Source organism: Aptenodytes patagonicus, chromosome 8, assembly GCF_965638725.1.
Source record: "Aptenodytes patagonicus chromosome 8, bAptPat1.pri.cur, whole genome shotgun sequence".
NCBI lineage: Eukaryota > Metazoa > Chordata > Aves > Sphenisciformes > Spheniscidae > Aptenodytes > Aptenodytes patagonicus.
In genome coordinates this window covers 16,958,474-16,977,247 of record NC_134956.1, presented here as the reverse complement: position 1 = coordinate 16,977,247, position 18,774 = coordinate 16,958,474, and the positions used below count along the sequence as shown (strand labels likewise).

The 18,774-nt window shown below is 39.4% G+C and overlaps 1 protein-coding gene across 5 annotated transcripts in view; it reads right to left on the bottom strand.

The window, feature by feature from the left end:
* The window catches only part of ATXN7 (ataxin 7), a 90,519-nt gene that overhangs the window by 25,079 nt on the left and 46,666 nt on the right, over window positions 1-18,774 (bottom strand). For 4 of the 5 annotated variants that reach the window (XM_076346565.1, XM_076346566.1, XM_076346564.1 and 1 more), the window contains one exon: window positions 15,194-15,298. The exons of the other annotated variant lie outside the window; for it this stretch is intronic. In XM_076346565.1, the coding sequence (XP_076202680.1) occupies window positions 15,194-15,298 (105 nt within the window). The remainder of the gene's footprint in view (window positions 1-15,193; window positions 15,299-18,774) is intronic. 5 annotated transcript variants of the gene reach the window in all.

The following is an 18,774-nucleotide window of genomic DNA, read 5'->3' as shown; positions in this document are numbered from 1 at the left end:
GCAGGTTGGATTTTGGTGTTTTGTTGGGGGTTTTTTTTAAAGGAACATACAGAAACCTGGAGACTACTGCTCCTATTAACAAGCTTAGAAACAAATCCTAAATCCTAAACCACAAATACTAAAATACTAACTTTCCCATGTCTCTGCACTCAGAATACGAGACAGCAACCAGTTCCTCTTTTGCTCTGAATTTCAAGAGAAGTTGACAGCTCACATCACCTAACCATTAATTGTTAAGGACAACTCAGGAATACAAAGACATTTCCTTGGATTATGCTGTTTTTAAAAGACATCTCCTTCCATTGCTAAAATTAGTACCAGAGGCATGCGTGTTTTTGGAGGATTTGTTTCTATTGCATTCTCTTCTACTTGACACCCATAATTAAAACTGGGTAAGTCTCCAACAGATTTTAGTGGTTCACAAAATTCTTGACTTTAAACTACTACATGGGGAACCAGCACTGATGTATTTGTTTTCTTACCAACTAGAATTTATCCTTCCTTAGTCTTTGATTTGGTCTAGTCTCATTTTAGGACCAAGAGGGCGAGTAACTTTTTTTTTTTTTTTTTTTGCTTTTTCCACAAATAAACCGACCAAGATGCAGCAATTTAATTCCCACGTGGAACAATATAGAAAGCTGTCTTCCTTCTGAGTAAGACTGAGGACAAAGAGCCCCATCGCTAAGAAACCCCAGCAGCTGGGCATCAAGGCAGGAGCTGGAATGGAAGGGAGAGGCATGACGGTACATTCACATGGGGAGAAAACAGCAGCGGCCCACGGGAAGGCACACAATGGCCGAGAGAGAGAATGCAACGGGATTTTATGCTTGCTTATGTTATAGCAGCAGCGTATATGCCAACTGTCTCAATCTGTGCATTTGTTTTTATTTACTATTTTCCAATGACTAAAGGCTTCTAAGTAACTTTATACAGTAAATATTCATGGGGTTTCACCTTGAAATGGATTGACGCATGTGCCACAGTTAAATCACATGCTGCAAGTGTACTCTGACAAATGCAAAAGTAATTTTACTTAATGTAGTAAAAACAACCTGTTATATAAGGCCATGAAATCATGAAGTTCTTTTCCTGGTACTAAATATCACAAGAGGTTTTAAGTTTTATTTTCTATCAACACTACTTAAAGTCGTTAAAAAAAATCCCCAAAACACCAATAACATTAGATTGAATATAAACACTTATATCATCATCAGTTAATACCCGAGTTCAGAGGCCTAAAATTAGCCTTGCAAGCTGCGATGATACTTTGTGCAGATACATACACAAAGGGACATACATCTGCGCACACTGCTTGCTCCTAGGGAACGAGGCTGAAGTGACGAGATTCCTGCTCTAAGGCCAGCTCAGAAGGACAGCGCAGGCAGGGCAGACGGGAGAGAAGCAGTTCAATATGCATCACTGCAGAGAACCTAATTTCCAGGTCCCTGCTGTTGCAGTATCACCCAAGAAGGACAACTTGAATTGTGTTGAAACCGTTGCAATTGAAGAAAGTTTGCTTCCTACTACTCAAGATAACGTAAAGAACAGCATCAACCCCCTCCTTTCTTCGTTTCCTCACTGAACACATGTAATATGAAAAGATATTTATACCATGTGTGATGCTATCACTATGCACACACATACAGTAGCTCCCTAAGTATGACTGTTAAGAAATGCCAAAAAAAAAAAATCATTCTACAACCTGAAGTATTCTGCACATTTTGCATTGCCAAGAAAATTGTTTTTAAGATTGGCTAGAGAATTTTTAATCTCTTATTCACATTATATTTTCTTGTCTGGTTTTGTGAAGTGAGATAAATGCAGCTCTACCATGTCTCCTTCCACTTGCCTACATTTTAGTGTTCTGTATTTTGAAACGATAGGTTAATTTTAAGCAAACGGGAGAGCTGGATTTGAGGTGGCATGCCCTCCCGCCCCCTCTACCGACAGAGGTCCTAAAGATACTGGGTTTTATCATTAGCATTAAAATCAGCATTCAGACAGCAAAGGTAGGACCTCTCAGTGCTCTTACGGAAGGAAGGCAGTAAGATCTTCACTGGCCGGTCATCATGTGCACACTCCAGCTTAGCTGTGGCATGCATGTGTCTTATTAAACTGGCAGGCAAAAACAAACAAACAAAAGGCAAAACATGACATAAAACCTGAAGCTATGTATGTGCACCGAGCAGGAGGTGTTGCAACAGGAGGGAGAGTGATGGCAAAACACACAGGACAAAGCCACAGCCGACCAGGCTTCATTATCTCCACTGCACATGAAACAACTCATTTATCCTTTCTCAAAATTCAGCAATCTCAGGCACCAATTTCACAATCACTTTAAACTGGCTGGTGCGAGCTAATACTGCCACAGCAAAAAGCGTTCCTGCCCTCTCCCCCAATCCTGACCGCTCAGTTCGAGCCTTCGCACCATCTGCTCTCTCCATAACAAAGAGCAAAACCATCCGTTCAAAGACCTGACAGCCTCACAAACCGCAAGCCTTCTTGTGCCAAAGCTAGCAATTAACAGAGCGAGGACTAGCAAGAATTAAAGTGTGATTTGATCCCAGGGAACGGGCTGGAGGCCTAAGCAACTGGGAATGACAAAGGACTGCGTTGTGAGCTGCAGTAATGATTAGTTTGCCAGTTCCTAGAAATTTTAAGGGATACATAAAAAAAATAATTTAGATTTCCAAGGAATTTCACCTGATTGATATCGACACTGCATAAACCGGGCTTGCTTACACTGCAGCCTGCTTATGTTTACATTTAGTACTGTCTAAAATTATTTTGTTGTAAATATTTCATTTTAAAGAGATTGTTTGGTTACTGGCTACTATTATTATTCTTCCTGGAAGGAAGAGAATGATGGGCCTTGAGCCAACACCAAACTTCTTGAAGTTGATCAATTGAGAACTCCAGCGTGGTTACTTGGAAAACCGACTTTGCTGCTACAGGGGGGTGCATGGAAAGAACCCTGCCATACGCTGTGTGACACCATGAAACCTGCCTTAGTGAAGGGAGCAGCAAAATCATATAAAAAGTAGTGCTACTGACTTGTATTTAAGGCCTTGTGTGTCTTTTTCCGAAAGCTGGAAACAAGTGCTCTGAAGTACCATCACGACTGAAATTCCCAGAACCTCCAGAACCACGGGGCAACGGATTTTGAAATCAGTGGATTTTTATCCTGAGCAGCTGCCACTTTGGAGAGTGTCTTATGTGCTACAGAAAACACAAATATATCAGGCAAGATTTCTGGTTTTGGTGTTTTCTTTTTTTTTCCAAGTGGGCATGCTTAGAAGTTCCTCAGGTTTTAGAAAAGTAGAGCAAGTCCAAAATAAAATGGATGACTGAGTACAGAGGAACAACTTGACAGGCTTGTTGGTGCACAATCAAGTGACAGCATTTTATGCCTTGGTATCCACTCCACTTACACAACATGCTTGTTCATACCAGAAATAAAAAATATAACTGCTACCCATATAGCACGTGTGTACACACAGAGAGCAAAGGCTTCTGTATAGGCTTAGGCCATTTTCAGGGACTAAAATCAGAAAAAGACATTTAGAACATTAGATTTCAAGCATACAGCCACAGCTATTGTGGACCACTGCCACCTGGACGACTGGGAGAGGGCAGAGGAAATAGCAAGCAGCCCAGGAGCTCGTCAGGGCTTTCAGCACGTCCTAACTACCTGCCAAGCCTCCAGCCCCCCCCCCCCCCCCCCCCCCCGTACATTCTTGTGATCACAGAAAAAAGTGATGGGTGTGGTCCTAAAGGTCAGTACCCATCCTCATTTTGAACACCGATCGATCCTATGGAGAGCGTGCTGGACTGAGAAAGGAACTGGCCACTATCAAAATTAAATTACACTAGCTGTCATTCTCAATCCATGACAAGCGAGGTATGAGCATCAAGCCTTGCAATACTATGCACATACATAAGTTTATATCATTTCTGTGGCTACCAAAGCAGTCACAGGTATTTTCAGAAGCTGGCTGGTGGATAGCTTTGTGACCCACATGATGACCTTTGTTCAAAGACTACATGGCACTATGACGGGGAGGGCACCAAACTGTGGCGGTTTAAAAACCTTTCCTTTGACCTTAGAGGCCAGGAGAAGGCCAAGATGGCATGCTTCCAGGCATACACATGGTTACGTGTGGCTTGTCAGAGGCTGTAAGCCAAAATGAAACTGAAGAAAGTGAGTGCTAGCTAGTCCCATGCCAATGATGAGAAGGGCCAGAGCCTTACAGAGTACTGTAAGGCTTCTCATTATGATCTAGAAAAGTGAAAGAAATGAAGACAATTACTTCACTAAGTCCACCCTAATATAGCAGAACATCAAAATGCTTAGCCTACGAACTCAAATGAAGACTTCAGCCACGTAGTAACAAAGGAGGCACAGCCAATTTTCATCTTAGCAAGGAGAGGAGCCGTGAATTCCATGTGAATATCTATGGACAATAATGAACAGCTCTTAAAACTATCAAAGTATATCACACAAAACTTCTGATCAGCTCAAATCCAGCTCTACAAATAATCCACAAACATCTGAAAGTTTCATGCTCAAAGGTGGAAGGGTGCACTGAAAGGGGTACACCTTCTACCTAACCCACAGAATTAGCTGCAACACACTGCGGAAACTAGGGCTTTTCCCACTGCCAGACACGACAAACAGGTTCTTTGCAACCTGCAAGGTCACACGTGGAGGACATGGCACAATACAACTTCTGCCTGGCGGAGGAAGAAAATCCTATGGGGTAAAAACATAAGAAGATGATCTGGCTAAAAGAGAAGGCTTCCTTTTGAAAAGCTACTCTATATAGAATTGTCAGTTAAAGATTTTCTGACAATCTTGCCAAACAACGAGGAAAAACTCAGTTATGTAGGAACTGCTTCAACTCTCCAGGAGCCTGGTCTAATTGCGTCCTTTACAAACCAGTGTAAAGAGTGAGAGTTTCATACCAACATGGGCAACTCATTATTTGGGGAACAGAGAACAGAAAAGAGGACAAGAATCTCTTGATGATGGCTCTTCTTTCTCTAGTACAACCTGGGGAAACAAGTTAAAATGTAATTGCAATCTTTGTGGCCAGCAGCGCTCTCAGATATTGCAGAAGTTGTATGAGGCAGCAGAATAGGCAAAGTTTATTAGGAATTTACATGTTAGACACACTGATGGCTTTTTTTCTTACATCATTTTGCTATTGTTCAAAGGATTAACCCTGTTGCCCTGCTGCATGACAACTGGAGGAACATCTACATAAATTATAGAGTAAAAATACTGATTTTTTTTATACAAGCACTACGTTATGGTTTTGTTTCATCAATAGCAGATAACAGGGTTTGGAAGTATTTTGGCTGTTACTGCCTGAGATAGCTAATGATGGCCTATTTAGTCGATAATAGTATCACAGACCTATGTAAAATTTCATGTTATATTTATCTATTTCTGTTCATTATTTTCTGCATTTTTAGAAGATATTTGTAATTGTTTCCAAGTTTCACATTGTTACGGAGCTCTTATAGAGCTGGGTACTGCAAGAGCTAATCCAAAACTGCTACTGAAAAGCTGTTTGAATCTTTGTTACAGGTTGACACAACACAGTATTTAGGAAGCTGAATTGACTTCAAGGCCATTTACATTACTTGGATACAATTATTTAGTGTTAAACTGAATTAAACCTAATGAGGAGCTTAAAAAGGTGGCAGTAATTGTGCTCTTTTGAAAGTGAGTTTCAGCCTGCAATTACTATTTTTTTTAACTTATTACGTAAATCATGTGGTTATTGATTGCTATTCATCAATAAACTTACAGGTTTCATTGTATACAAAGTGTTATACACTCCCTCTTCTGGTAATATCTTAAAAACACAGTTTAAAGACTTTATGTGTATCAAACGTTAGATTTTAAGTGTATCATATTGCCTGGAAGAAAAGAAAAAAAAAAAGCAGTATCATGTCAATACCTGGAAGTTTGTTTTTAAAAAACCAGCAAACTGGTGATCAAAAATGAGTAAATAAATAACAGGTGAAAATTAACTGACATAATGCCTAAGTAAACTAGGTAGCAGCCTACCTACTTTGTAGCTGTGCCTAAAAACAAAATGTTACTGATTTCTTTTCATTTGGTAAGAATAATACTGTCTCAAGTTTTTCCAAAATCGCGACACTCGCATACATGCCCGGTTACCATTTGGTGCACTATTGCTGTAGGTGAGAATACAGCTTTCAGAACGCTGCCTACTTTTCCTGAGGCAGCAGATGAGGAAGTTCCTACAAAACACTGCTTTTATGTAGGTCCAGCATGGGTAACTTTCTTCCATCTAGTACACTACCTCCTTTTCTCTCCGCTTGTAAAGAACTGGTGGGCATTCCTCTTACTGCAAAAGCTGCATGAACATCCTATGCACCTCCTACTCTCTAAAAAAACCCTATTATTTAGAGTACAGAAAATGAGAATTTTTAAATAAACTTAAGAAGTCCAGCAAGAAACAGTAAAAGGGATGTGTAAGAAAACAAACAGAAGATGACCTATTAATAAGTGCACATGCATGCATATATCCATCTCTTTCCTTGACGGTCAGTGCCTGATAAAGCCCAGAGAGGTGTCTCAAGTAGGACGCACCGTTGTTCCCCCTGCCCCCCACCAAAATGTGCAAAATCCAAGAATGCCAGGACATCACACAAACCACACTAACAGCATTGCTGCCAAAACATTAAAGAGAGGAAAAATTAGTGAAAAAGCTTTTGTTTGTTTCGCCCTGTTAAACCTCTCCTCCTCTCTTCCACTTTTCCCCCTCAATAGAGGGTAATAAAACCAGCACCATACCTACTTCATTCTCCCTCCTGCAAGGTTATTTTCTCCTGCCTTCCTTATTTAGCTTCCTCCTTATTGTCTTCATCTATTTCTTTTTGTATGTATTTTACTTAAGTTCTTTGTTTTACATTTCCCTTTTTAGCTATTCCCCCGTGTCCTCTCTTTCCCCTCCTCGGACACACACCCACCCACACTGCAAACCACTTAATTCTAGCTGTGCTGAACCAGCCCTGCCAAAGCTGCCATCCTCCTGCCCGCGCTAGCTGGCCGCTGCTGCCCCAGCCAGGTGCTGCACAGCTCTGCTCTGGGAGCAGTGGTATCTTGGCAAAAAGTTAATGTCATTGATGGTTACTGATGAGATTTCCTATCTGTCCTTTGTAGCTGCGCCTGCAGAGAAAAAGAGATTATGTGCAAATCCTCCCCCTTCCAAATGCAGCAGTTGTTTGAGAGTCGGCTGGTGGGATGAGAGGGTACAGTCTGTGCAACTTGAAACTATGTGCTTCCATGAAAAAAAAGCAAAAAACCAACCCAAACTATTTTCTTTGTGACAGTTCAATACTCAACACTGTTTTAAAAGCTTCCCAGGATACTCCTCCCTGGAATCACGAAGCACTGTGATGTTCATCTGAGGTTTGCAGTTCTTGGAATAATCTACACAGTTCATGAGAACATACTTCTCCCCCAAAAATAAATGAGGAAGTCCTTATAAATAATTGAACTGCATGTGGTTAGCTTTTGAAATTAAACTACTTCTAACTCCACCCTCCAACACCAAGTTCACATCTCGATGGTTCTGACACATTCCCAACTCTCCTCCACAGCAGAAATCCTGCCCTTTTTTATTCCAATTCAGGCTTCTTCCACCTCCCCAGCTCTTAAACAGGTTGCAGCTTCATTCTTCTGCACTCAGCTTAGGGCTGTGTGCCAAACCCTGCGTGCCCACGGCCTGCCCTCACAATGCGTGCCACCTCCTCTGGCCAAGCTCCAGCTTGGAGGAGTGGCTTAGGCATTAGAAAGAGCCCTTTTAGTTGTGGAGGAAACCTTCCAAGGATGTGGAGCACGTAAGCTGATGCAGAATGGCCTTCCCTGAACCTTCAGAATATCTGAAACGATGGTTATGAGAGCTGTGTTCTGCTCCACTCCAAAATGAGTTCTGAATGATGAAACTTCACATTGTCTTTTAGATCGGCTAACTCCCTCATTGTCAATCATTTTAATTGTAGAGCTGATACGACTATCCCAGCTGGCTTCTTCCAAAGTGAAGCTGTAGACAAATATACTCAACAGCCACTTTTTATTAGAACTACTTGTTCTCTTCAGATCTTACTCCAATCTATTGATCAACATATTAACTTTCCCCCTCTTGCTGAACAACTATTTCTGTAAGCAACAGTAAACACAGCACTGCTTCCTCTTTTCCCACAAAGAAAAATATCTTTGTTTTTCTTTCTTTCCACTTGTTCTTCCCCCGTCAGTGTTTACCTTGAAAAGGGAGCAGTCAGTCCCAGTCTCCAAATACCTAGCAAGGAGATCACCGTAAAGGAGCACGGTTTTCATGGAACCCTTGTATAATTTTGTATGTTAGAATTGTTTTAAATACTTTAACATTTTAGTAAGAATAGAATAGAAAAAATATATTCTCTATCCAGCCAGTAATAAAACACAAGGATTTCCGCATGTAGGCCTTCTGCTACGGCAGAACAGCATGAAATCTCATTCATGCTAACCGAAGGTAAGAAAAGCCAAAAGCACACCAAAGCACTTTAAGTTTGCAATATTTTAGCACGCATGGTGCTGTACGTAGAATAACATCAGTTACACGGTAAGTAGTAAACTGAACAATCAATTTCTTTTTTCAATCTGAAGCTGAACATCACCTTTTTTGTTAGCTGATACTTAAAAATGCTTTCTGTCTTCAACTAGAGCTTGACAAATCCACGTACCCACAAAAAAGGAGGAAGTTTTACTAGAAAACTGCCATCTACTTCTCAAACAGACTCCCTACACATTCATGTAATAAAGATCACAGCCATTACGCTTACAAAAATAACCTTCTGCACGTGAACCATTTGCGATGTTACAATTAACCACAGTGCCTAACTTTATTGCTCCTTAAAATCTGCATGGCAGAACTTGTTTGAGACTTTAAATCCCAACTAGCACATTTGGTATTCAGCTAATGGTTTTGGGGTACACATTTCAAAGCCCAAAATATATTTACAGAGTTTCTTTCCAGGTGGTAATACTTTCTTATTTAATGATGCATTATTTAAAAATAACTAAATAATCAGCTGAAACGTTTTTTTTCTGAAATGAATCCTGTGCTGACCTCTGAGCCCATTCCCTTCTGGGAATATGCCAAGATGATTCTTGCAAAAGCTACAGAATTTCACAAATCTCTGCCAAGAAGAAATTAAACTAGTTGTTGCTGGACCCGGAGACTAAGATCCAACTACTGGAATCTGGACTGTGCGAACTACTGTGAGAGGACTGTGTATTTAAACAGAAGCTGCTGAAGCTGCCAATGATAATTTGTTAAATCATATACATTATCTCGAGCCATAACATGCCAAATGCCACCTGTGCACGTTTGGCAATATGCTTGGCAGATTACTCCAGCACATCTGTGACACACCATGTAATATTCAAGTTTTATTCTGGTTATCAGACTACTACAGATTAGCGATACCCAAGAAAATTCCTATGATTTATACAAAACGTTTTCATACTGCTTTAAAAAAAAAGACATTAGCAAATAGCGGACACTTAATTACTGAAACAAATTGCTTGCTGCGAAAAATATGCAGGCCATAAAGAAGGCTTATCCCTCCAAAACGCAGATGAGCTCTGGCAATCTCCTACAAGAAAGTAGAAAAAAAAAAAACAAAACAAAAAACCCCCCACCAAACCCACAAAAACCCCCAACACAAAACAAAGCAAAAAACCCCTCCAAACAACAACCCCCCCAATCCTCAGGTCCAATAGCTTTGGAACAAGATTCAGTACATTCCTTCCCTTCCTATCTGCTTCAAATGCTGCCTTGTACAGACACTTTATCTTTGACTTTGTAATCCATGCTAAACACACTCTCTATTCTAAACAAGCAACATCTGCCGAACTTCAGAAGAATAAAACTTAAAATACTGATGTCAGATTTTTCAGAACAATTAGCTGCTACCAAATTTGAGGTAACAAAGAGGGTAGGACAAATTTATATTCAATTCACAGTATGTCAGAAGAAACCAAATATGTAACGCTGCACGGACTATAATACTTCAATTACATATGATATAACATCCGAAATACAACAGCATATTGGCAGGGATAGTTAACGGGTCATTTATCCCAATTAAAATCACAACAAATGTCACATGTTCTCTCCAAATCCAAGCACTTTACACCAACACCAAAAAAAAAAAACCCTTATGACTAGCCAAAGTAGTAAACCTGCTAACTAAAGTGGATGTGAGAACCGGCTGAGGGAGGAAGGAGTACGGTTATACAGTTAGATGAAGGGGATTCACGAGAGACCTCACACTGACTTGCAGGATGGACCCAAGTAACACAAGTGAACATCTCTTTTTCTACTGCCAGGATCTGCCCTCTGAGTCTCTCCAGCTGAGTATAAGGTTGTGTGATGACCTTCTCTATTCCAAACTCACAACCTCCTAGAAATCACAAAAGGCTGGCACATATGTATTATTATCCTGTTTCCAAATCCTATGCTTCAGCTTTAAACATGCACTGATCGGAAACTGAAATGCTTAAGCGATTCCCCACCAGCTCACAGAGGAGCAGCAAGCAAAGCTCACAGCATTGCTCACCTTTGCCACTGCATGCCAAACCTATGGAAGTTAATCAAAACACTGGGCACAGGTTTTCAATGACTCAACAGCCCGACACACTATCATCATCTCTTTCCAATACGTACTGTATTAATGGTTTTCACAATCACTACATGACTCACAGGTACTCTCAGCTTAAGTTTTACAGGTAGCCTTCATTATTATTGCTGAGAGTTTAACCTCACTTTATATTTATGGAAACCAAGGCACAGAGGAAACAACTCTGCAAAAAACCTAGGAAAAATTAGAAGGAAGAAACCCCACATCTCTCCTGATGCTACTTCCACACCGCTGAGCTATCTCCTCTCCTCTGAGCCACAAAGCAGCCCAGATGGTGCAGAGAAGCATCTCTCCTCAGACAGGAGGCTGATAACCACAGGGAGATGCGATAAACCCATGGAACGTCTGAAATACCAATGAAAGGTCATACGGCCCAAAAACCACATCACTTCAGGGTTTCCACAAAGAACCTGAAATAACTGTCGCAATGGCTTCCTCAAAGAGCAACCTTTCGGTGCAGCATGGGAACCATATCTAGCACGTTTTCGTGGGAAGGAGAGAGGAGATAAAAGGGACACAGGCACATCCTGCTGTCTGCCGAGGGGGCACTCTTGAGGAGCGTGATGGTTAGCAATTTGACAGGCAGCAAAGTCATTTTTATTGTAGGAATGTATATATTGAGAGGAAACTGTGCAGGGACTTAAGAAATGCACGCAATTTAAATACAGAGGAAGAGTCTACATGACATGGACATTGGAGAGTCTGGCACACGATCATCCAGAGCACAGAGAAATACTCCAGCCGGAGAAAAATACTGTGTTTTTTCAGAATAGGTCATTATGATAAGTGATCTCAGGTGCTTCACCCACGAGACTGAATGCCTGAACATTATACCTTTTTTCCATCTTTCACCTCTGAATTGATCTTGAGCCATCCAAGGAAGATGCCGATACCATGAAAGCATAACCATTCAAAAAGCACCAGCAAGAATACTGGCAATAAAGGACTTAAATCCCTTGTCCAGCCCCACAGATGAAGCAGCTGAGATCTGACAGAAGAGAGGATTTGTCTTGAAACAACTCTTCTCGGCTGGCTGGCCTGCTCCTGCCCCGCCAAATCCCCAGCATCACTGCCACCCTAGGCCAAGAGGGCAAAACCATTTGAGTGCACTGACAGCCAGCTGCTGTATACAGGCTAGAAGAAATACCACGCGCAGACTTCAGATACCTCATGATACTAGATTGCTTTTAAAAACTAAACCTACACGTGGTGTTATGCATACCAAATACATCACCGAATTTTACAAATCAATGACAGTATATATACACCAACAGTATAGAATAAATTATTAAAATGGCAATTCATACTCGAAATGCATGCTTAGATTGTCTCAAAAAGTAGAATTTTGAATTAATATCTCTTCTAGTCAATTAAAACCCATGAAATATAAAGTATCAGTTACATATAAAAATGTGTCATTTGTATCAATAAAGTATTTTACTAAAAAGGTCAAATACTCTGATGAACTACATTTAAATTATTTCTGACTACTTGTGGTCCAGGGAAAAAAGCCAGCATATGTCCTGCAATGCACTTGCAGCCTACCTAGTTAAGTAGTTTATCACAAATATGCTTTGGAAGAAATTAATTAGCTCATTAGGTTTAGCTAATAGTTTGTTTAGCCTTCCTTTGACAGAAGTGACATTTTAAAAGAGCATATTCTACTTCAGAAAACAAAGTCCCACATGACAAGTTTCAAAGAACACCAAGTACAAGTGACACATACCACCAGGAATTGTAGAATATTTTAACAGATTACTATTTCTCTGGTAACAATTAAAAATAACTTTAAAAGACTCTAAGAACATCACGAAGGTGCAGCTTCATTGATGCACTGTAATTTTTCAGAACCTGTTGAAGTAATCTCTCCTTTATCAATCCCTGAAATACGGCCACAAATAAAAGACCTAATTCAGGGAAAACTGACTGTGATGAATCCAAAGAGTGTTTTATTTTCTTGTTATCATGATAGCGTACTTTGTTTTGAAAGAACTGTGTGTTTTGAGGACTTCAGCAATTTCCTTCTCCTGAAGTACACTGTGTTAAAAAAAAACAAACCAGAAACAAACACTGTTGCCTCGTAATCAATCACCTGCCATATTAATCAGCTCTCACATTCAATTTGCTAAAATGAGGGACAACTGCGTAAGGATTTCAAGAATGGGAAAGCTGATAAAAAGCAAGGAGAGCACTAACTCTACACAAAACCACCAAGTCAGCCTTCTTACCTTTCTGAGGCTATTAGTTTGGCAAACTAAGGTCCTTTAATGACATTCACCCCACCCAAGCCTGTTTTTCTCATCAGAATGACCCCGCCTGTTTCCTCTGCACGCCACAGCCCTCGCCGAGCGTCTTCATTGTTCAGAATGTGCTTAAGAAATACTAAGAATAACCTCGTCATTTCCATCCCCTCCTTCTACATTTCTCGCAAAGCATGAATCTGCCATTGATGTAAGGTTTACATTAGAGAAAGTTTCATGTTTAGAGATCACGTTCCTACGATGTGATACAGAATGGGAACGTTACATTACTATTTATTCTTTCATTTTTGTTAAATATTTTCCATACCTTCATCTTGTAGTTCCCTCTTCACTCTGTCCCTTTTAAATTGCAAGTAGTGCTTACAGAAGAGTTTGAATTAACTTCTCATAACAAGTTTAACACTGGTACAAGCAGCATTACAACACCCCATGTTTTCATGTCCACGGTCAAGCAGCAATGCCGTACCTATTCAGTTCTTGATCTGCCTCTTCAATCTGCCCACAAGGTTGTCATGCCAACAACTACGATACTGGTTCCTACTGTACGGATACCCGTTTGTCAGTATTTGGAGATCACCTGCTCATTTCAGAAGGACAACCCAAAGCGTCTGCAGATATCCACAGCTCTCCATCACTACCAACCTCAGCCAGTTCCATATTACTGACCTCAAGATGGAAGACTCAATATGTCAACACTCAGAACCGGGTACCATCCAGTCCTCCCCCATAAATTTATTTTTAACTGTCAGAATCAATTTAATATGATATTTTAGAAGGACTTATTGGACATCCCAAACTGATATTCAGTGACAGGTGAGGAATCATGCTGGCAAGGGGTGGACTTGCTCTCAGCTGATACAAAGGCTTATAGCAACCAGAGTAAGAAAAGCTGATGCCCTCTGTTCTTCTAGCTCCCTACAGCTCTGGAGACTTATGTCCACAAAATTATCTTTTTTTTTTTTAAATTTTATTACTACTGCCATCCGCAGAATAACAACCAAACTAGTACGAATTATGTCACAAGACCTATCAGATTCTTCTCCAAGACACTCTGTGCGACACGACTGAAGACATCCAGCAGCAAGGGTAGAGGTATAATCCGTAAGGCATTGTAACACAAAAAACCTTAAGTGAGAGGTGGAAAGGATAAGAAGTTGACCCTCTGCACAGCGTAGGAAGACCCCTTCCCAGTCTCTAGGAAGCAGCAGAAGCGAGTATGCCTTTTCTCGCCAAAGGGCTGGAGTATTTAAGATGCAAGAAAAGTTATCCCTCGTTCTCAACACTAGAAGAGCCTCCCCACCCATACCCAGCATTTTCTATCCTTTTAAACACTGAGGCAATCAGTAGGTGTACTGCGCTAGAAAAAAAAAGGGAACACATACAAATACGCACACAGAGGGAGGAAGGAGTAGTTCAGAAGATGCTGCTTTGTCCATCTTTTTTATTAGCACTTGGTTAGAAAACATCTCCTGAATTTCTCAAGAAACAAAAAGCTGAATATCCAAAACCTCCTATCCAAATATTGGCATGAAACTGAGATCAATTTCTAGGCTTGAGAGGAGCATGAAAAAGAAAACCTGCCAACCTCCCCCAGTCAGGTTTGCAGTAACAGAGCACTTGAACTTGCGTAGCACTTCACATTTTCTCAGTCCTCTATAAATACTGGCTAACACCAACCAACACAACAAGAGCTTCCTAGCATAGTTTACATACAAAGCCATCGGACCAGGGAAACAAATACAAATTGATACTTCTGAAAATAAATAAATAGCTTACTGGCCACTGGAAGCATGCTATGTTTTACAACAAAATTTGTAAGTTTAGCTTTTAGCTCAAGTTCACGGTTCACACTGCAACAGAACCCGTGTAAAAATAATTTGTATAAATGCACAAGGAGAAGTGGCACACACAGACACAAACACGCTACACATACTGTCTGTGAAATACACTATATACATATGCCATTTCAAAATTGAACTGTATGTATGCAGCATTTCAAGAAGGCATTAAAAAAATTAAAAGGAACAAGATCGTTACGTAACTGCATTACAATGTATATAAAATGATTAAACACAGGTTATGTTCTTTGACATTATTTATAATGTAATGATCTATGTACCATCAATTTAAAAAAAAAATTAAAAAATTGCCAGGCTTAATCCTGATTTAACCTCACCCTTAATTATTAAAAATAGTTAAGCACTTACCATAATGTGATTGAAATGCCTGTGGTTTTACGACCTGATTACAGTGGTTACACATCACCAAATAGAAATCATCATGAGCCGGGCAAAGACCAAATATTGGCATATCTAAAAACAAAAAGACAAAATGGCATCTCTCAGCTGCTGACAATTATTGAAAAACAGTTTAATTACAGAGCCACGACACTAGTGTTGAATCATAATTTTAATACATTTGTATCAAATTTGAAAATGAGGAAAAAAAGAGCATATAATGCAATAGATAATTTTGTGCTCGAGTATTACAAAAGCAAAAATCTTCCTACAAAGATAAATGTAAAATGAGCGATTACTTGTAGAAAACATCTATTAGAAAACTGATTTAGGACTGAGTATCTTATACCAGACGCAAGAATGTAATAAAAAAGAGACTGACTTCAAATGACAAACACAACCTAAGAGGGGATGTTTTATGTATTCTGAAAGGGGTTTGGATTTTATTCCAATTTCATTAAATGAATTAAAAAATGAACCTTATTTTCTATTTATTTTTTTTAAACCATTTTAAACACACAGTCGTTTACCAGGCAGTATTACATGCCTAATGGTTTTATTTGTTTAACGGTACATTATAGTCTAGCCATCTGCTGCCAGAGATCTGTGTAACAGCTATATAAGAGAGAGAAATAGAGATAACAGTATGTCAGAGCATGTGTGGATTTCAGAGATAACACACATACTTGCAGACTTTTACTAATAAAATTAGTTTCTACAATTTTGGTTTTAAGAATACAGTTTCTTAAGAATATAGTTTAACAGTTAAAACTGCATTCAGAGACTCCTGGAACATGAAATACAACATTTACTACACAACCTAAAGGTATGTTACATTTATATAACTAAAAAATGTTATTCGATCATTAGAAGACAAAAAATAGGAAACTTCAACCATAAGAGTATAAATTCATTACTGCCAAAGTACGTGGCTAAGGGACCTATAACACTATTTAAAGGTTTAAAACTGATATAAGAAAACTTACTTTCTTAAACAAAATACTCAAGTAATAGACTTATGTTAACAGTAACTTAGAAATTAAGTTAAACTTATTTACCTCTGTGCTAGAACTGATCCCAGAGTTTTGCTTTAAAGCTACTAATTTGCCTATGTATTTTTAACAACATCCATATTGTTGTTCATTAATGGAACACCAATTATGAAATCAATTGAGTGGGCTGCATTTTAAGAGTGAATGCCCCATAACGCAAGGTAACCGCTGGCAGTGCGATGCTGTCAGCCCAGACTCCACTTTGTTTCTCGCAGCCAAAAGAACGTACCCACACCAAACAACTTCAAGAAGTAAGGACTCCCTTTGTAGTAAGTATCTTCATCATAAAAATTTAATTACCTTTCTTTAAAAAAAATCAGGTCTGTCCCAGGTTTTCCAAAAACCTTATTAGCGCTACATTAAAATTAAGCACGATATCTGCAATAACAGCTGCAACTGGATTTTGCAGTTAGACGCAAATATAATGACCATCGACATCTGACATGGCTGTGATAGATCAGAGCTACACTTATCTACATCACAGGCACCTTTTCGCAACTGAGGTTACATTGAATAAATAATAAATTATAAACTGATTTGCACTTCGTTAAGCAGCGACTCTTGCTTATTTATGTATATGATATTTCTATAAAAAAAGTATTAAGATCTTGGGCACACCTAACTTACTGCAAACTAGGCAAAACAGTAAATATATGCTGGGGAAAAAAAATCAGGAATAATAAACTTCTATTTTTCAATATCTACTTTCTGTGATGTAATATTAAGCTAGTTAAGGAAAAAAAAAAAGGTATAAACCTAAATGTCATTGCTAACATTCCATACTCTTTGCCTGCGCAAAAAAGTTTCCACACGGCAAGCAAATACTCCAGGGTCACTTCCATTTGACTACTAATACACCATGATGAATGGGACAATAACAGCGCGCATTGCCTGCTATTTACATTGTTAATAGCACACAGACAGGCTACTACTGTATAATGTCTAACGAACTGTAAATCCACACCCTGTAACCTGTTCTCATAACCGTACCGTTCAGACAACACCGGATTCACAGGCTTTACACCAGCTTGTACAGAACGCAGGGGGGGAAATCATTAACAGGAGGAAAGGATTGCCTACTTCTGTGTCTCTTGCAAGATAAAGCACTCCTTGACGCTAGCCTGAGACATCACGCTCACTCTATTTAAGTACCCTTTTATGAATATTTGCTGGCAATACAGAGCTGCGATTTTAAACGACAAGTGAAACAAATTGGCAGAAACTGATGTAAACAAAAATGTTTTCCTATTTCAGTTTGGAGATCCCAAGAAATCTGAATAATTTACGAGCGTCCTTTACACTGTGAAGGACATCTTCAGAGCTTTAAAATCAAAGCTCCAAGTGACAGAAAGCAATGCCAAAATACTAGGAAATACGCAAACTCATAAAGAACCATTCTAAGAGTAAAACCACTTGACACAGAAAAAAAAGGATTTGCTGCACACCCAAAATCACAACCATGATTTCAAAGGAAGTCACGCACAAGACTCCAGCCAGATCACACAAATCAGTGTAAAAGATCTTCTACCCCTGCAGTACTTTCCTACAGTACTGATAATAGAGCAGCATCTAAACGTAAGCAGCAAGGGAGTACCGAGAAGGTTAGAGTCCTAAATGCAATTCCTTTTGTTTTCTCATGAGGTAAAATAAACTATAGCTAGAGCAAGAGCAAGTTGCAGGGAAATCTTATTTCTGTTTCTGTGTTCCAACAGGGCAAACATCTATGCGGCACTGTTATGAGAGTGACAAATTAGACCATGCAAATGTTACAGAATAATATACAGAATAGTTTAACAAAGCTTACGTAAAAAGTACGTACCAAGAGCAGGAGATGGATGCCTAATTTTTCTGTCCCCCCCCCGACCACTTACGAAAGTTCACAAGTCTTGCAGTTGATATTGTAACGTCTAATACTTTATACCTATGTCATTTAATGACATGCAAATTCTCTATTTAAAAGTCTAATGAAGTTTACAGTATTTCACCAGTGTCATTTCAAATGCACTGTTCCTCCGAGTTTAAAGATTACTTTTTGAAATACTTCACTGTAAATGTAAAGCCTGTGCCTCTCAAGGAAGAGCCTAGCAACCATGATTCATGTGTTCCTCTTTCAAAGCTGGGCTCATTTAACTCTCTCCATCTGGGAATGTTTTTCAAGGTCAAACTAAAAATTGAAACCAAGACCTCAAACTTGCCATTTATTTTTCCATAAATGCAGTATTTATACAGTATCAACATACAAGTGCTGTTATAGGAGCTGCTAGTTACATTAATTCTATTAACACCGTAAAGAAAACCAACTTCATTTACCTCCATAATATGAAACCTCTGAACATTGTGATCTCCAGAATTCACTTCTTTCAAATATAACTTAGTTACAGTGGTTTTAAAAAGGTAACTTTAAGTGATATATCACTGTACTCTTCACCAAGACTAGAACGAGCCCGAGCCATGGGCAATTCTGAGATACCTTAACTGCGTTATTTGTTGAGCATGTAA